General features: G+C 38.1%; 1 protein-coding gene across 4 annotated transcripts in view; it reads right to left on the reverse strand.

The window, feature by feature from the left end:
• Nucleotides 1–4,396: 4,396 nt before the first annotated feature.
• The window catches only part of LOC149147515 (delta-1-pyrroline-5-carboxylate synthase-like), a 75,856-nt gene continuing 62,841 nt past the window's right edge, over nt 4,397–17,411 (reverse strand). For all 4 annotated transcript variants that reach the window (XM_089439837.1, XM_089439836.1, XM_089439838.1 and 1 more), the window contains exons 16-20: nt 12,659–12,809; nt 12,363–12,431; nt 5,275–5,341; nt 5,094–5,164; nt 4,397–4,883 (exon numbers count right to left, since the gene is read on the reverse strand). In XM_089439837.1, the coding sequence (XP_089295963.1) occupies nt 4,712–4,883; nt 5,094–5,164; nt 5,275–5,341; nt 12,363–12,431; nt 12,659–12,809 (530 nt within the window). In that variant the 3' untranslated portion in view covers nt 4,397–4,711. The remainder of the gene's footprint in view (nt 4,884–5,093; nt 5,165–5,274; nt 5,342–12,362; nt 12,432–12,658; nt 12,810–17,411) is intronic.

Below are 17,411 nucleotides of genomic sequence, written 5' to 3' on the forward strand. Positions count from 1 at the left end.
TGGCTTATATCATCAGCGATGAAAGGAATCCCACTAATCATCCCATCTATGCTGTTGACACTGATTTTGGAGCTTGTATTCTTCATATTGAAGAATCCCAGTTGGCCTCCACGCAGCTTAAGAAACCAGTTTGTCAGATCACAGAGGAAGAAGGCCCACAAATTTGGGACACGGACATGTTCTTTGATGGAGCTTGCTCTAAGGAAGCTGCAGGGGCAGGTGTAGTCCTTGTGTCCCCCACACAGGAATGCATTCATTTATCTTTCAAATTGACTTTTCAAGTCACAAATAACATAGCAGAGTACAAAGCCTTGATATTGGGCTTAAACACTGCTAAAGAAATGGGCATCAAAGGTATAAAGGTGTTTTGAGATGCAGACCTTATTATTCAACAGGTAAACAAAACCTTCCAAGCAAAACAGCCAAGGCTGAAAGCATATAGAGATGAGGTGAAATATAGACCATCTCTGCCTGACAACGTCAAATACTGGAAAGTATTTGAAGCTGATGATGAAAGCTTCTACAAGTCTTTGATGAATTTGCTGAAATGCACATTGACCAAGAAAACAAAGCCATTGAAGAAAATGACATGGCAAGGAGAATGAGTAACCTAGTAGAAATATAGCAGATCAGAGAGCAGTTGGTTGAGAAGTCAAAAGTCCATCAGAAGAAGAGCAAAGAAACCTTTGACAGGAAGGCACAAGTGGACAATTTCTAAGTTGGTCACTGGTTTCTCAAATGGGATGCATTGAAGGGAAAGAAGGGTAATCATGGTAAGTTTGATTCCTTATGGACAGGTCTATTTGTCGTTGCTCAAGATCAGATGAACAATACCCTTATTCTGCACAGTCTGGAAGGAGGAGATGTTTTTGATGGCCCAGTCAATGGGCGGTTTTTGAAACTTTATTTCATTTAAGGCTTTAAAGCCTTGGTATTGTAAATATGTTTTTTCCAGTTTTTATTTCATTGCAAAATAGACTCCATGCCCAATGGAACACTAGGAGGAAGATTTGATTTTGTTTTATAGGAAAGGCATTGTTCTGTGATTCTTGAAACCTCACAGGGAGGATTTCATCCCCAGAAGGAGCCAGTGTTAGCCTTGTTGGCATTTGGCCCAAAAATGGATCCAAAACACTCCTGAAGTCTTCAAAATTTGCTTAAGATCATCCAAAGATCGAAACAATCACATGCCAAGAGCCCTTGGAAGGGCGGAAAAACACTATCGGGAGGCTAAAACACATGAAAAACAGTGAAAAACCATGTATTGAAGGCATACACAGTGCAATGCACAATAGCCGTTAGATCTAGCCGATCAACGGCCCAGATCTAAGCGGCAAATCGCAAATCGGCCAACACAGAGGACTTAAGGTCGAGCGGAAGACACCCCCATTCAGCGATCTCCAATGATCGGATCGGCGGAGTAAGCACAGACTGAGGGGAACTTGCGATTGCGATCAGCGATGCAATGTGGACCGTCAATCAAGTGCGCAGATCGACGGACCGCATCGCGTCGCAGGATCGCTATCAGAGATAATTAAGGAGTGCTAACCATGGGCCTGGTGCGACCCGATGAACCGGACCCGACGGTATTATACATGATATTTCATAAGATTTCAGGTCCACAAGAAAGGCCATTTTTAATGTATTTTGTGTATTTTCGTTATATAACAAAATACAAAGGAAATCAAGGAGCGGCGTCGATGCGATAAGGCCCGGACCCGAAAGGGTTCAGAAATGAAATATAAAATATTACAGATCCGCTAAAGCAAGTTTTTCATGTATTTTCAGTGTTTTTTTACGTATTTTCATAATACAAAGGGAACACAGGGATAGGCTGTCTGCGATATGCGATAGCGACCCTAAGGGAAGAACCGATAGATGAATAGGCCATATCTAAGGACTTTTGAAGTCTGGAAGAACAGAGATGCGTGGGATTTTACCGTGTGCAACGTTTTTCTGTGTTTAATAGAAAAACAGTCATTGTTCGCATTTTAAAGGGATTACAAAGACCCGAAGAGCCATTCCACCACATAGCAAAGTCCGGGAGAGAGATTACCAAGAAACAAAGGCCCAAAAGGGAAAAAGCATAGCGCAACACAACCGAATCAACCCAAAGAGATCATGGGGCATCTCTGGCATGAGAGAGCTCCCTGCCAGTGTAGCCAAAATACCAAAATGTGGTTACTCTTCCGTTGGAAGAAGAAACCTCCGAGCCATGCTTGCCTAGTCAGGGCATCAAACAGTTAACAAGACAGAGGGATAGATTAAGACCTCTCGAGCCTTAGAAGGCTCAAGAGCATTGAAAACAGGCCTTAAATATTTGTAAAATCAGAGTAACAAGGGTTCAACTTCTAGACACTGTAGATACTCTTTTCATTGCAACTTCTCATCTTCATTCCAGTAATACAAGCTTCTTTTGTTGTTACATGTTCAATATCCATTTCTCTTATGTTCTAGGTTTGCACTTGGATAGTCTATTCATGATTTCTTCCGTGTCTAATGCCAGATAACTGTCATCTTATCTCTGCACTAATAAATTGGATTTTCAATTGAATAGGTTGTTCATGTTTCTTCTGTGTCTAGTGTCAAATAACTGTCATCTTATCTCTGCGTTGATAAATTAGATTTGCAAACTTATTTTACTGCCTGTAACTAGCCATTCATATGTGTTTATATATGCATCTGTCGATACAGTTAGTATTCTCCATTTATCCATTGAATCTACAAACTATTGAGTATTAGTGGTCTAAAGCCTTGTAAAGCTGAGGGTGTTCATGCATGTCTAGAGTGAAAACAAAGTTGAAATGGTTATCTAGCTTGATCCAAACGTTCATCCATTCCAATAGTTCAGAGAACAATATTGAAGATTATATGTTACCAAGCATCTTCAAGCTGCAACCTAGGAGAGTTTCCTAGAGTGATAACATGACCCACGTCTAAGCAGTTTGGGTCATGTTATCTGAAAGAGAGATCCCTAGAAGAAAGGGGGATATTTCACCAGCCACCACCTTTTTAAAAGAAGGCAGCTGAGTTCAATGAAGTGGACATTGTGACTTTTGCAAATGTGCCAATGAAGGGGTCAAAGAAGAAACTGCCAACGTTGATTGGGACAAACCAACCTTCCATCTGTTGTTTGGTGTTCATTTTTTGAGCCATGAATGGGAAATACTCATTTTTGTCAAGGGCCAAAGTATTTCTTTTGGGTTAGGGTTCCTTTATCCATCAATCTTGGACCACTTTCTTCCCTGTTATGACTCTCCAAGCATTCTTTTGTGCTTACCCAAATCATTCAATGCAACATTATGCAGGATTCGTACCACAAAATGCTCATGTGCTAAACAGTTTTTCCTTTCACTTTTTAAAAGGTCATTTACTACACTACAAACAACACCATCGTGTGTCACTAATAAGAGTAACTTATTTGCTAAATGGGTTCTGTAATTTTATCTTTTCGTAATATTTCATTTGATTGTTAAAACTGGATGCAACACTATTAAAATGTGGAGTTTATGTATCTATTCAGATGCCATGTGAAACTGTTTATTTATTTTAACATGGCTGTTATCAGATGCACTTTCTACTTATTTCTCTCTCTATATATATATGTAATTTTTATCATTTTCTCAAGTGAATGTGCTTATCAGAGCTATTTTTTGTCATCCTTATATGACACACATAAATTTCTTCTTGTGTAACTAAACTGACCCTACAAAGCACAAAGTATTGGAGCCTTTTGATCATTCATTTTTTGAGCCATGAATGGGAAATACTCATTTTTGTAAAGGGCCAAAGTATTTCTTTTGGGTCAGGGTTCCTTTATCCATCAATCTTGGACCACTTTCTTCCCTGTTATGACTCTCCAAGCATTCTTTTGCGCTTACCCAAATCATTCAATGCAACATTACACAGGATTCGTACCACAAAATGCTCATGCGCTAAACAGTTTTTCCTTTCACTTTTTAAGAGGTCATTTACTACGCTACAAACAACACCATCGTGTGTCGCTAATGAGTCTAACTTATTTGCTAAATGGGTTCTGTAAGTTTACTTTTCGTAATATTTCATTTGATTGTTAAAACTGGATGCAACACTATTAAAATGTGGAGTTCATGTATCTATTCAGATGCCATGTGAAACTGTTTATTTATTTTAACATGGCTGTTATTAGATGCACCTTCTACTTATTTCTCTCTCTCTCTCTCTCTCTATATATATATATATATATATATATATGTATTTTTTATCATTTTCTCAAGTGAATGTGTTTATCAGAGCTATTTTTTGTCATCCTTATATGACACGCATAAATTTCTTCTTGTGTAACTAAACTGACGCTACAAAGCACAAAGTATTACAGCTTTTTGATCATTCAGAAAGATCTGCAAAGAAAAGCAGAGGATATAAGATAATTTTATTGATGACTGCAAATGACTACACAAAGGAAGAGTCCCTATGATTTAACACTATGAAACTGAGCCTCAATTTACATAATGTAGCGAGAAGCTCATCTCCAATCCAACTGACTTATCATAAATTACAAAATTTGTAATGACACAAAGGAGGTAATAACTGGGATTATCCCTTACGAATACATATCCAAAGGGCATTTCCCAATGGTAATTGAATATCGTTGTGTCTACAACATCATCTAGCTTGAATGGTAGTAACTTCTACAGAAAAAAAGCGTATGCTATACTAGCTTCCTCATTTTTCATATGCCATTGGCATGGTTACCATGTACATGATGATGAGATGCATAGACCCCGCCATTGGCACTTTTTCTACCCATGAAGTGCTCCAACTCAACATCAGAAGGAAGCTCTTTGTGATTGAAGGTTACCCCATGATCCCCGTCCACAACATGGCCATGGCCTCTCAGTAGCCTGGAAAACAGATGTTCACAGGGAAGACATTAATAATTTAAGTAATATGCAAATCCTGCACTGGTCCAGCAAATGAAACACCATTCTCATAAAGCACTATCACTGCTGAATTATTCCAGAAAATATAGCTCATGTCAGTAATTACATCCTAGAGAATAATTCTGAAATAATGGAGGTAAAATATATTTACTTCCATAGCAAAGTGCATACCATCGTGTGGTTAAAAGCCCTTCTACTCCAACAGGTCCCCGAGCATGGATTCTACTGGTACTTATTCCAACCTGCTCAAGTTTTATGCAGAAAATAGGACTCAGTAGTGCAAATAACATTAGCTCTACCTAACAGAGAATCATTGTCCAAGTTATAACCTAGAAAGGATTGTATATGTCACCTCAGCACCAAGACCAAAGCGAGCACCATCACAGAATCGTGTACTTGCATTATGAAACACTGCAGCACTGTCATAAACAAAATGAACAAACGCAGTGAGGAAGACTATCTGATAATCATCATTCAAGTGGAATAGCAAGGGAAGAAAAATATGGTACTAATTAGTTTGTTTCAGCAGCATAAGAAGAATGCCAGTTGCTGTCTGCAACCTGAACCATGTCCATTGTTTGAGAATATCATATTCTAAGAAGAAAACAGTTAGAGACATGGTTTACATGCCTTGATTTCGGAGACAGACAATTTCAAATTTCTGCTTCCAAGTAAAACTACAAAAGTAACAAATTTGACTGGCAAGATCATACATACAAAAAACCAAGGTTAAGCTAAGCTTATTTTTTGTATTCTAGCAGTAGAGCAGGTGGACAGATCCTGCAATATATCCACTTTTTGTGCACATCATCTTGTAAGACAAAAGCCATACGAAACAATATTTCAATGCCAGGATATTGGAGATGGACAATTTCAAATCTCTGTTTCCATGCAAAACTACAAAGTAACAAAGTTGACAAGTAAAATCTTAAATATCACAAGCCACTTTTTCTTAAATCTTAAATCTTAAATAGCACCCCTTTCTCCATCCAAGTGACTGTACTATTATCAGCACAGTTCTAACATATGTTGCCTTCCTGGACAGACTTCAACGTATACCCTTCAGCACTCTTCTCCATGTCATACAAGCCACTTTCAGACCTTCCTCATCTGCCTGAAGCTTGACGTTGTTGCTGTCCAAATCTGAGGTCATATTAGGCATCTTTTAGCTGAGGAAAGACTCCTCCATGGCTGCGGCTGGGGCATGCTTGAATAGTCTTCTTTTTTACTGTGTTAAGGGCTCCCCTTTCCAGCATATACTTGCTGCATAGAACTCTCATTGACTGCCTTTGAGGACTGCGGTTAGGGCAACATAGAGGCCTCTTGAGATAGCGTATTAGAGGACTGCGTCTAGGGAGATAAGGCCTTTGAGGACTGCGGTTAGGGGAACATAGAGGCCTCTTGAGATAGCGTATTAGAGGACTGCGTCTAGGGAGATAAGGCCTCCTATTTCTAGCGTATAAGAGTCTTCTTGAATTGCGGATGTAGAGCAATATCTTAGTGCAGAATAAGGCCAGCAATTAGGGCGTATATGGACTGTGGCTAGGGCACGAACAGAACTATGGCTAGGGCTCTTTTGATCGGCATATAGGTCTCTCTCCCTAGGGCTGTGTATAGGTGCCTTTTAGGACAGCGGATGGGGTCTCTTCTAGACCAGCAATTAAATCTTTCCTTGCTGCATTATGTAGGCTGCCTTCACCATTCTGGATCTCCCTTCCTTTCTGTGTCTAGGGCTTCTTCATTAGGGCAGCATAGATCTCTATTAGGGCAGCGTAGATCCTTTCTCCATCAAGGCAGCATTATCCCTTAGGATCTCTCCTCCTACTAAAACCCAAAGACAAGTAGAGAGGAAGAGATCCCAAGTGAGTGTGTAGAAATGACTTGAAGGCCACCTCTATTTATACTAAAACGTTGAGCACAAGTGGCGTTTGTTTGGTTGTTGGCCGACCTTGACGAATTGTCCCATAAAACAAATAAATTCATATCTCCATGAATACTTATCGGAATCGGATGGTCTTTAGATCCATCCTACACCTCTCGATGAGAGGGATCCAAGAAAAATATCAGCTACGATTAATAAGATGACCCACATGGAGTTTGGCCCTAGTTGCCAATTTTAACAACCTATGTTGCAAGAAACGTTGTGCAGGAGGTCGTTTCCAGCAAAAAACAAAATGGAAACTCGGAAACACGTATGGGATGGCCTTGAAACGTGTTTCAAGTCATACTGGCATGTTTTGTGAGGTTGAACGTGGCCCAGTATGGCTTGAAATGCGTTTCAAGGTCATACGACCACGTTTCTAGGAAAAATAACCTTTTTTCTGTGTTTTTCTTTTTCTTTTTTTATTTGGCAATTAAATATTGTGTGGATGTTTCTAGATGGATCTCGCAAGTTATAGAAAGACTCTCGCCTCATTCCCTCATCATACAAATTGAGCAAGTCATATCACTTGGAAAGGGGTGATTTTAGCAAGGAGAAAAGACTAAGAGAGCAATGGTTTCAGCTAGGGTGTTTTCAATAGTGAGAAAAGGAGATTTCAACAGCAAGAAAAAGAGAATGAGATGTGGATCCAAAAACTCGTGATTTGGAGCTCTCTCTTACTTCCCTGAATATTGAGGATCAAGAGCCTAAAAGTGGAATTGGCCAATCATCTTCTTCAACTCCACCATCCACTGTTGAGCATACTTCTTCTATTTTGACATGGATTATGATGATGAGGATGGAGATTGAAGACTATTAGCCTTTAGTCTTTATACTTTATAGCAGTGTTGCACTAATCGGAAAAAAATCGCGATATTATCGTTTTATCGCGATTTTTTCAAAACCACAATTAAATCGGGCAATAAAATCAAAAATAAATAAATATAATATATATATAGCCAATTTTTTTGGTAAAAATCGCGGGACCATCGGGAAATGCGTGTTTAAAGAGAAAAACGCGATTTTTTTGGTCATTTGCACAGCGAAAGGCGCGCTGGGGTTTGGAGACTTGGAGACTTGGAAATTTTGGAGCTAAATCAACTAACTAGAGGAGAAAATCGAAGAGTGAGCTAAGGAGGAGACACATTATCTCCATAAAACCGGTATGGGCACCTACGTTTTGTGTTTTCATTGTTTTGTAACTTTGTTTTTGTTTTTTTCTATGTTTTTGGTTGGGTTTGGAAAGGGATTTTTGACATTTGTCCAATGTAATTTTTTTTAGTTTTTTTGGTTGGGTTTGGAATGGGGTTTTTGACATTTGTCCAATGTATTTTTTTTTAGTTTTTTTCGTTGGGTTTGGAATGGGGTTTCTTAAATTGTATGTATTTTTTTTTTAGTTTTTGTACAATGTAAAAAGTAAAATACTAGATTGTAAGTTTGTAACTTGTAAATACTAAATTGTAATCCTTATTTTCCCATAGGTTCACCGAAACACCATTCAAGTTTTCAACTTCAAAGTTAAAAATCAAACATGCCAAGGAAATTGGACCCTTTCTGGGAATTTGGTGAACCTGATGCTCCGAATGATAGAATGAACTTGTCTTGCAAGTTTTGTGGGCACCATATGTCCGGGGGGTGTACAGATTGAAGTATCACCTTGCTCCAATCCCTGGATTTGATGTAGGGCCTTGCACATAGGCAAATCCTAAACTCATCCAAAGAGCCATGAAAGCATTAAAAACTTTAAATCACAATAGAGAGGCCAAAGCAGAAATGAAGAGGCAACTAAAAAAGTCAGTTGAACAAGGAAGTGGCAGTGGTTCTACTGCAACATCAACCAACCCGATATTTGCCTCATCAATTTTTGTTCCTCGAACCACACCTGGTTCACAGCCATCTATCAGTTCAATGCTAAAAAAAACTGAGAAAGAACAAGCTGACAAGTTGCTGGCAAAATTTCTCCATTGGAGTGATATTCCTTTCAGTATTGTAAGGAATAATCCATTTTTCCAGCCTGTTGTTGATGCTATTGCAATTGTTGGCCCATGGTACAAAATCCCTTCTTATCATGACATGAGAGGCCGGATTCTTCAAAATGAAAAGCTTGACTGCACTAAAAGATTGGAGGATTTTAGGGGATCATGGGCACAAACAGAATGCACTGTGATGTCAGATGGTTGGATTGACCAAAAGGGGAGAACCCTTGTAAACTTCTTGGTTAGTTGTCCCAAGGGGACTATGTTTATCAAATCTGTTGATGTATCTGCACAAATCAAAGATGCAAGAACTTTATGTGATTTGTTGGATGTGTTTATTTTGGAGGTGGGTGCAAAAAATGTTGTCCAAGTCATAACGAACAATGCTACAAATTATGTTGTTGCTGGAAGGATGCTTATGGACAAGCATCCTACTTTATTTTGGACACCTTGTGCTGCAGACTGTATTGATTTGATGTTGGAGGACATAGGGAAAATTTCCTTTGTGAAAGATATTGTTGAGTCATCCAAAAGCATTACAAAATTTATATATAATCATACATTTGTGCTCAGCTTGATGAGAAGATTCACCAACAACAAAGGGTTGGTGCACCCCACCATTACACGGTTTGCCATCAATTTCATCTCTTCAATCCTTTTTGAATTCTATGTGGGATGTGAAAAGAATGTTTCTTTTAGAGGAGTGGCATGCTTTGCCAATGAGTCGCAAACCAGAGGGAGAGGCCATATGCAGACTAGTTTTATACCAAGAAGACTTCTGGGCGGGAGTGCAGGAGGTGTGCTCCGTTACTGAACCTTTGGTAAATGTTCTTCGGTTAGTTGATCGTGAAAAGCCCGCAATGGGTTATTTGTATGAGGCCATGGACAAGGCCAAAGAATCCATTTGGGCCTACTATGATGATAAGGGAGATGAGGGGTTTCAGAGACAACTCCTCCTATGGAGAGTGATTGATGAATGATGGAACAACACACTCCATCGTCCCATTCATGCTGCTGGGATTTTCCTGAACCCCGCATTTTCTTATGCATGTGGGTTCGTATTTGATGTTAAGATCATAGATGGATTCTTAACCTGTGTCCAGAAGATGGTGCGATCTCCAGCAGAACGTACAGAAATCTCTAAAGAAATTGAGACATATAGGATGGCAGGTGGCACATTTGGCTTTGACATGGTTGTGACTAATAAGACGATTAAAATGCCAGGTATTTTTTAGTTTGTTTCAAATTTCATTGTCTCTTCAAATTCCATTTTTTTTCTTATGTTTATTTAAAATTTTATTTGTAATTTTGTTGTAGATGCATGGTGGAGAATGTATGGTGCCAGGGTACCCCTTCTGCAAAAGCTTGCCATTCGAATCCTCAGCCAAACATGTAGCTCCTCAGGATGTGAGCGCAACTGGAGTGTATTTGAAAAAATACACAACAAGAAGCGCAACAGGTTAACACTTAAAAATTTAAAATATTGCAAATTTCCAAATAAATTTTTGAATTCATTAAACAATATTTTTTTATAATTATTATTTCATGATCTTTGTACAAGTTGGAGTCCCAGCAACTTAATGACATGGTCTACGTCTACTACAATCTTTGATTGTGGGTGAGGCAACTTGGGAGGACACCTGATATGGAGGCCATCTCATTGGATGGGATTGAAACCACTACTGCATGGAGTGTTGAGGCCGAGAGGCCTCTCATGGAGTCTGTTGATGATTGGTTAGTGCAGGATGTAGTGGAGGGGGAGGAGGAGGAGGAGTTGGAGCAACAGGAGGAGGAGGTGACACCACCTGCATGGGCTACCCCTGCCACTAGTAGAGGACGTGGTCTACCTCCTATAGCTCCTACTCCTAGTTCTTCAGCTTCTAGAGCACAACAGACTCCACTGCCAACTCCACCAACGCCAGCATCTACATCTAGAGGGAAGGGGAAAGCTATGGCATTTTCTCACAAGAGGGGTAGAGGAAATCAATAGTATTAGACTTCAGTTATTTTGTTCATTTCATTGTATATGACATTATGACTCATGAGATACATTATTATATTTTTTGTTGATATTTTGAGGCTGAGTTGGGACTCGGGAGTCCGGACTTACTATTCAGGACATGATTCACTGTTATGTGTAATTTTAGCACTAGAAATGATATTAAACATTTAATATATTAGTTCTTTTATCATATTTATGTGTCAATGTATTTATTTTATGTTGTAGATGGTTTAGATATTAAAAAATTTGAAAAAAAAATGAATATTTTTGTACCAAAAGATTTTTTCTCGATTATTACTGATTTTTTCTTGATTATTACGATTTTTTCCGATTTTTTCCCCGCGCCGAATTAATCCCGATAACAATTAGTGCAACATTGCTTTATAGTACTTGTAGTCTCATAGTCTCTATTGTACTTGCAGCCTCATATATATAATAAAGGCCGATTTTGGATATATATTTATAATAAACCTCAATTATCAAGTTTGTTTTTGGATATTGCTGATTTCATTACATGGTCATTCATGAGTAAATGTGATGTTAGTATGTTTCATCATTATGTGACATGTATAATTGATAGACTCATAGTTTATGCATTGGCATTGGACAATTTAATCATAATGTAATAATGTATCATGTATGCTTTATGATTGCACATAACATTTCTTAAATGTCCTAAAACACACACACACACACACACATATATATATATATATATATATATATATATATCGCATTTCCCCATTTCCAAAACTTGGGGGGGGGAGGTGGGCGGAGGTCACGTTTCGTACCTGTACCCGTTTCCCCATATTGTGCAACTTCGGTTTCAACTATACTGTATAGGCTCCACCCTTAGATGAGCCTATCATTGACATTATGAAAATATTCATTACCCCAATTTTCCTTTTTCCTTTCATAAAGTCTAGAAGACATCATGCATCGAGGATAATAAAGGCATCCATGGACAACCTAAATGATAGAAATTGGAAAATACATATTTAATGTGTTTGGTTTCAACTACGTTTGTAAAGGCCCCACCTTTAGACATGCCTACAGCTGATACAAAATAATATTTATTACCTGAATTTGTCACATAGGGGTCAATGTGAAATTCTAACTAGAATGGATGCAGCAGCCATGTCATCGGGCACGGCCCTGGATGTTATTATATTGCCTATCATGTAATACGCCTCGACGCACTAGAGTTTGTCCTCTTCTGCTATGTTTACATGGCAGCATGTGAACTTTGAATTCATTTTTAGCTGCTTATTTGATGGAGCGGTGATGGAGACCTGTCGTTGGCCTTTGGAGGGCCTCCATTGGCAGGTCTAGGAGTTAGCCACAGCATTCCCTAATAATACAAGGCTATGTATTATGCAGACAATGCATTGGATTGATGATAATACTCATGTATTTGATTTTAAGTAGCTATGCACTGCATGTTAATTCCATAATTATATATTTCTACTGTTTACCTGTGTTTCAATTGTTGAGAACAAAAACTAAAAATATAATTGGTTAAAAACATATAAATTCCATACCTGTCTAGCTGATGCAGGAAAACACTTGCAACATCGATATCTTCAGTAACAATACAATCTGTGTGTGCACTGAAAAGACACCCACTTATAATATTACTAGTCTGAATTACCATAGAAAAAATCCTCTCAAGATTCATGCCATTTATTACTTACAACTAAAGACTTAAAGTAACAGACTTACAGCACAAGTGCTTTCTTTTGATTAGACATATTTCACAAAAAGCACCCTTTCTTGCATCCCAAATAAATCATTTGCCAGAATCACAGTCATTACCACGCTAAGTTGTGAAAAGTACCTTCCATGCTCATGAATATGAGCAATAGCCGCATTAACATCCTTCACTATTTCCAAAGTACATGCCATGGAACTATATTCATAATGGAGGTTATTTGCACTTGGAATATTTCGAAGATCAGTGACCTTTGGGCCACCATAGAGTTTTACACCTACATGGAGAAATCAAATTGAAGTTCTTAAAAGAATGGAAGGACAGCATGAAGCTAGAATGAAAAATAGTATTTTTTGGCATACACAGTCTACAAATGACCAGCTTTTCAAATTGACGATAACGCATGAATGAAAAATCAAACATGCCATAGTACCCAAACCATGAAATCAAAGCTATGCACAGTTACAACTAACAATGAACGTGTGTATATTTTAGACTTCATTCACACTTTTCTGTAATTTCATTCAAGGATTGATGGAATTTAAATAATTGTATATCTTTTGTTTTAGACAGCTAGATTCCCTTAGAACGCTGTAGATTAAGACAAACCTGTTGATTTGGTAGTTATTAATGCTATATTGAAAGTTGTGAAATTGATGGTAAATAAATCCCAGACTGAAAGAATGAACATATCGGCTTTTGGCCAATCATTTGCATCTGACAGCACGTTTGAGAAGAAATACTTGAAACAAACAGAAAGTTCAACTTGGTCAAAGTCATTTAGAACCCGTGTACACTTTGGAGTCAATTTATTTGCGGAGATCCCCATGTTATTTAATCAGTTAAATGACATTCTTTAGGGTTCCAGAAGTATCCAAGTATAATATATTTTTGGAATAGCTCGAAAGTATTATCACTCAAATAAAACCCATTTGAAAGATGTTTTCCAATGCATCCCTTAATCTGTAACTGTATCACATCCATATTACAATTATTGACATGATTACACTAGTGTGTAACTGATATATATGTTTTAATTTGTTAAATAAATGTTGAACTTCCTAGATGGGTTCTGTTACCCCTCCTTTTAGCAGGGATACCCATAGTAAATTTTTTAGTGAATGAGGCAGTTAGTGACATGGAATAACCTTCCATCGTAATCTGGTTGCATTCTGATTTTTGGCTACTTTCATGTTTCCCAAGGCAGCTCATGTTGTTTAAGGCACTTCACATATTCCAAGGCACTGCTGCACTGGTCACACCTACCGAGGAAACTTAAGAGCAGCTTGTGGACACATGGGCATCTCCTTGGCATGCCACATGGAGGAATTGAGAACGTTGTTCTTATTGGTCATTTCATGAGCTATTGTGACATCTTTTGAGGGCTGATTTGCACTTGTAAGGGCTATCACAACTGTGCGGATTCATTGACTGCTTAGATGGGTTATTGGATGATGTAGATGTGAGGTGTCAATCCATGAGACTCATATAATGTAGACTTGCCTTGATGCATTGATTGAAGACTATGTGAACTGATTTGGAGGGTCAACCCCTTGGTACCTTGACATCACTTTGCTGGCTGAAATTTGACCTATCAAGGCATCTTCCATGCTTCATGAAGTGCCTTGGCCCAAGGTATGACCATGAGCCTAAGTTGCACAAAACACCGAAACGTTTCAGAGTTTCCGAAACAAGTACGTATAGAAACGTCAACTCTCAAAAATGGAAACGTTAGTTGAAACATCATATATGTATATAAATATATAAAAAAATATAAATAAGTGAATAACGCATTATCTTGCAAGAAAAAGGGGAATAACACCCATAGATGACAATTTTGAAGGAAAACCAAGTCTATATTAACTCTCATAGATGATTATATGATGGTTGAGTTTCGTCTGAGTTTCAACGGAGTTTCGGAGTTTCAGGTACATGTACAGCCCAAAACACCAGGTTCCTAAAAGTTTCATGCAACATATCCATGGGTTGTCTTTTCGATCATTAAATGGAATTGTTGGAGCATTATTTGAGCCCTTTATTAAGCTGCTTTGAAGGAGGCTGCCACTTTTATTGGACGATATTGCAGCTATTAGGTTTTTTGAGATTGTTTTTTGACTTAAAATGTCATCCTCATACTTCATGGAGATCTCTTGGTCCAAGGTTTGGGCATGGACATGTTACCCCACATTTGAATAGGGGTACATATGGTCTTTCAATTACTTTTTAGAACACAACTGTAAGTGCAATGGATGCAAGTTAAAGCCTTGTAGGCCATGTGAAGTTTTGTATTAAGGTGTCCTAGGCCTATTATGGTCAGCCATGGTTGGTCCCTTTGGTTCCCGCTCTTTACTAAAATTTCGAGCGACAAAACTCGTTGGATGCAGAATTTGATTCATCATCCAAGGAGTACCCATGTTGCATACTTCTGATGGACCTTGCTACACAAAAAATGAGAAATACATGATTGCAATCACATTTTTCATGTATTTCTCATTTTTCATGTAGAAAGGTCCGTCGAAAGTATGCAACATGGGTACTCCTTGGATGAGGTAAATTTTGCATCCAACAAGTACTCCCGCTCGAAATTTGAGTAAAACCTTAGTGAAATAAGTTGAAAATAAGAGTTGAAAAAGTAGTTTTATTATTTTTTAACCTTTTTACTTTTTTACTCCAAAAATGGTGAATCATCCCCCATGGTTGACATCATCATCTTGAATCCTATTGGTTCTTATAAAGTTTATTTTGGTTGTACAGTTTTCTTAGGAGGCCCATTTCAGACCTCAAAATTCCCCTAATGTTCGCTAGAAGCAGCTCCAAGCTGGATCTAGAAACTTATGCAGCTATATTAGACAAAGGTGGGAGTGATTAGTCTTCTTGACGCCAAGCTCATCTCTTGTCCAAAGTGCAAGACTAACTTAGAAGTGGTTGTGATTCAAACCTCGGCAATCAGAATGTAATATTTGACCAAGGTAAGCATATCTCAACAACCATATTATTTAAAAATCTCAAAATCTTTTATTTTCTTGTTTTATAGAAATTAAAAAAAAAAAACAAAAAAATTTACTAGCTTGCACTTTCTAATATTTGTATCTCAAGATCACAAGTTAACCCTTGGGGTTCTAAGCTACAGTTTATATTCAATCCAAGGGAGAGATATACCTTCTTCCTAGGCTTTAAACACACATATCTCTCAAGGTATATCGAGTCTATTTTACAAATATGCATTAACTTACAACAATATACACTCCAGATCTAGCAATATTCAAGGTGCAAGGGGCATTTCCATGTAAGCATATATCATCCAAACCATTGTATTAGTTTCCAAATTTGTTTCTCAAGTTTATATCAATGTTTGGAGCTATCTAGAGCTTATTCCAACCATTAGAAGGTTAAATTATTAGCTGGAATAAATTTCTAGGTTGTCACCCAACGGTAATTTGATCCCAAGACCTCTGCAATAAGTTTCCAACTTGCTGGAAACGGACACTTGTTGTAGATTAAAAGCTTAGTATGGGTCAAATTGATCTATCATTGTTGTCCTAGCTTCCCCCACCCCTAGATCATTAATCTAGAATGTGCATAGACTTTTGGGTGGCCTCAAAAAAGGGTTTACTTTGTTGTTTTTGCATTTTTTTTTGTGTGTTCTCTCAAAGCTACAGTCACAGGACAGCAAGAAAAATAACATAGGACATCCCCTTACCAAGGTACACTTCAAGGATTACTTCTATATTTGTAAAAATATTAATTTATTTTCTCTTTCGAGTTGTTTACAAGTTGTATACCTTAAGTTTAGAGTAAATTTCATTGCTGGTTTGCACTATTTTCTGCACGTATATCATTTCCAGATTAATATAATTAGAAAGAATTAACTCCTCTCTTCATCCTAGACCCCATTTTATGGCACTGGTCTACTAACCTCTTGGGAGAAGCAATTCGCATAGGGAATCCTCCCATAGCCATTTAGCTAGAAGTTGGGATTAAAGAGTTGGATGTGTTCACAAAGGAAAGACCCTATGTCACTAATATATATTTCAAACAAGGAAGAGGAGAAAGAAAGCATCCTTACTTCACCTCGATGGTGCTCTAGATGAACTTAGATAAACCATGTGTTGTATAGAGATGGCTATGGATGGACTCATAAAGATGCATAATCATAGTGATGAGGATCTTTGATATGCCAATGTCACAAAGCCACTGTGACAAGGCCTCCCTCTAAATTGTGTCAATCACTTTCAAAGACCAGTGCCTTGCCTCCCTAATCATGTCTTTGAGGGTAAGTATCTAATGAATAATTCAACGCCCAAGGTGAAAAGCTACCCATGCTCTAGCTTGCAAGTGATGTGTATCAAGCTGCTTTGCTAGCTACAAATGGAGGGCAGTAGCATAGCTTGCAGATTGCATGACCTACCATGATTGTCTGATAATTGGTTGGATCCATCTTCAACCCTTATTTCATAGGCTGCACCAAGCCTATGAAAATCCCAAGCAAATTAATATGATTTCCAAAGTGCTCATGAGGCACAAGGCTCCCGAGGTACTAAGGTATTCTCTCACACCCCATACTATATGGCCAAGGAATGGACTCATATGAGAGGATCTAGAGCCATCAAAACCAGATAAACCTTGTAGGTTTGGCCATATTATCCCAGGAGCATCAACAAAGATGGGTGACAACTACATATACCAGAATGCTTCAAAATCAGAATGTTGGCATTAAACTGCCTATGAAAGTATCTCCTGCTATTAGAAGTGTCTCTTTGTGGACTTAAGATTAACAGTAGCTATAATCTGCATAAAGAGAGATTCTACTTTGTACAGTGAACAAAACACAATGTGCAAAATGTTCACAACCACCCTTCAAAACAAAATGGATGACTGT

The sequence above is a fragment of the Pinus tabuliformis genome, chromosome 9, assembly GCF_031772625.1.
Source record: "Pinus tabuliformis cultivar Carrire ecotype Pingquan chromosome 9, CPIR1, whole genome shotgun sequence".
In the NCBI taxonomy this organism is placed as follows: domain Eukaryota; kingdom Viridiplantae; phylum Streptophyta; class Pinopsida; order Pinales; family Pinaceae; genus Pinus; species Pinus tabuliformis.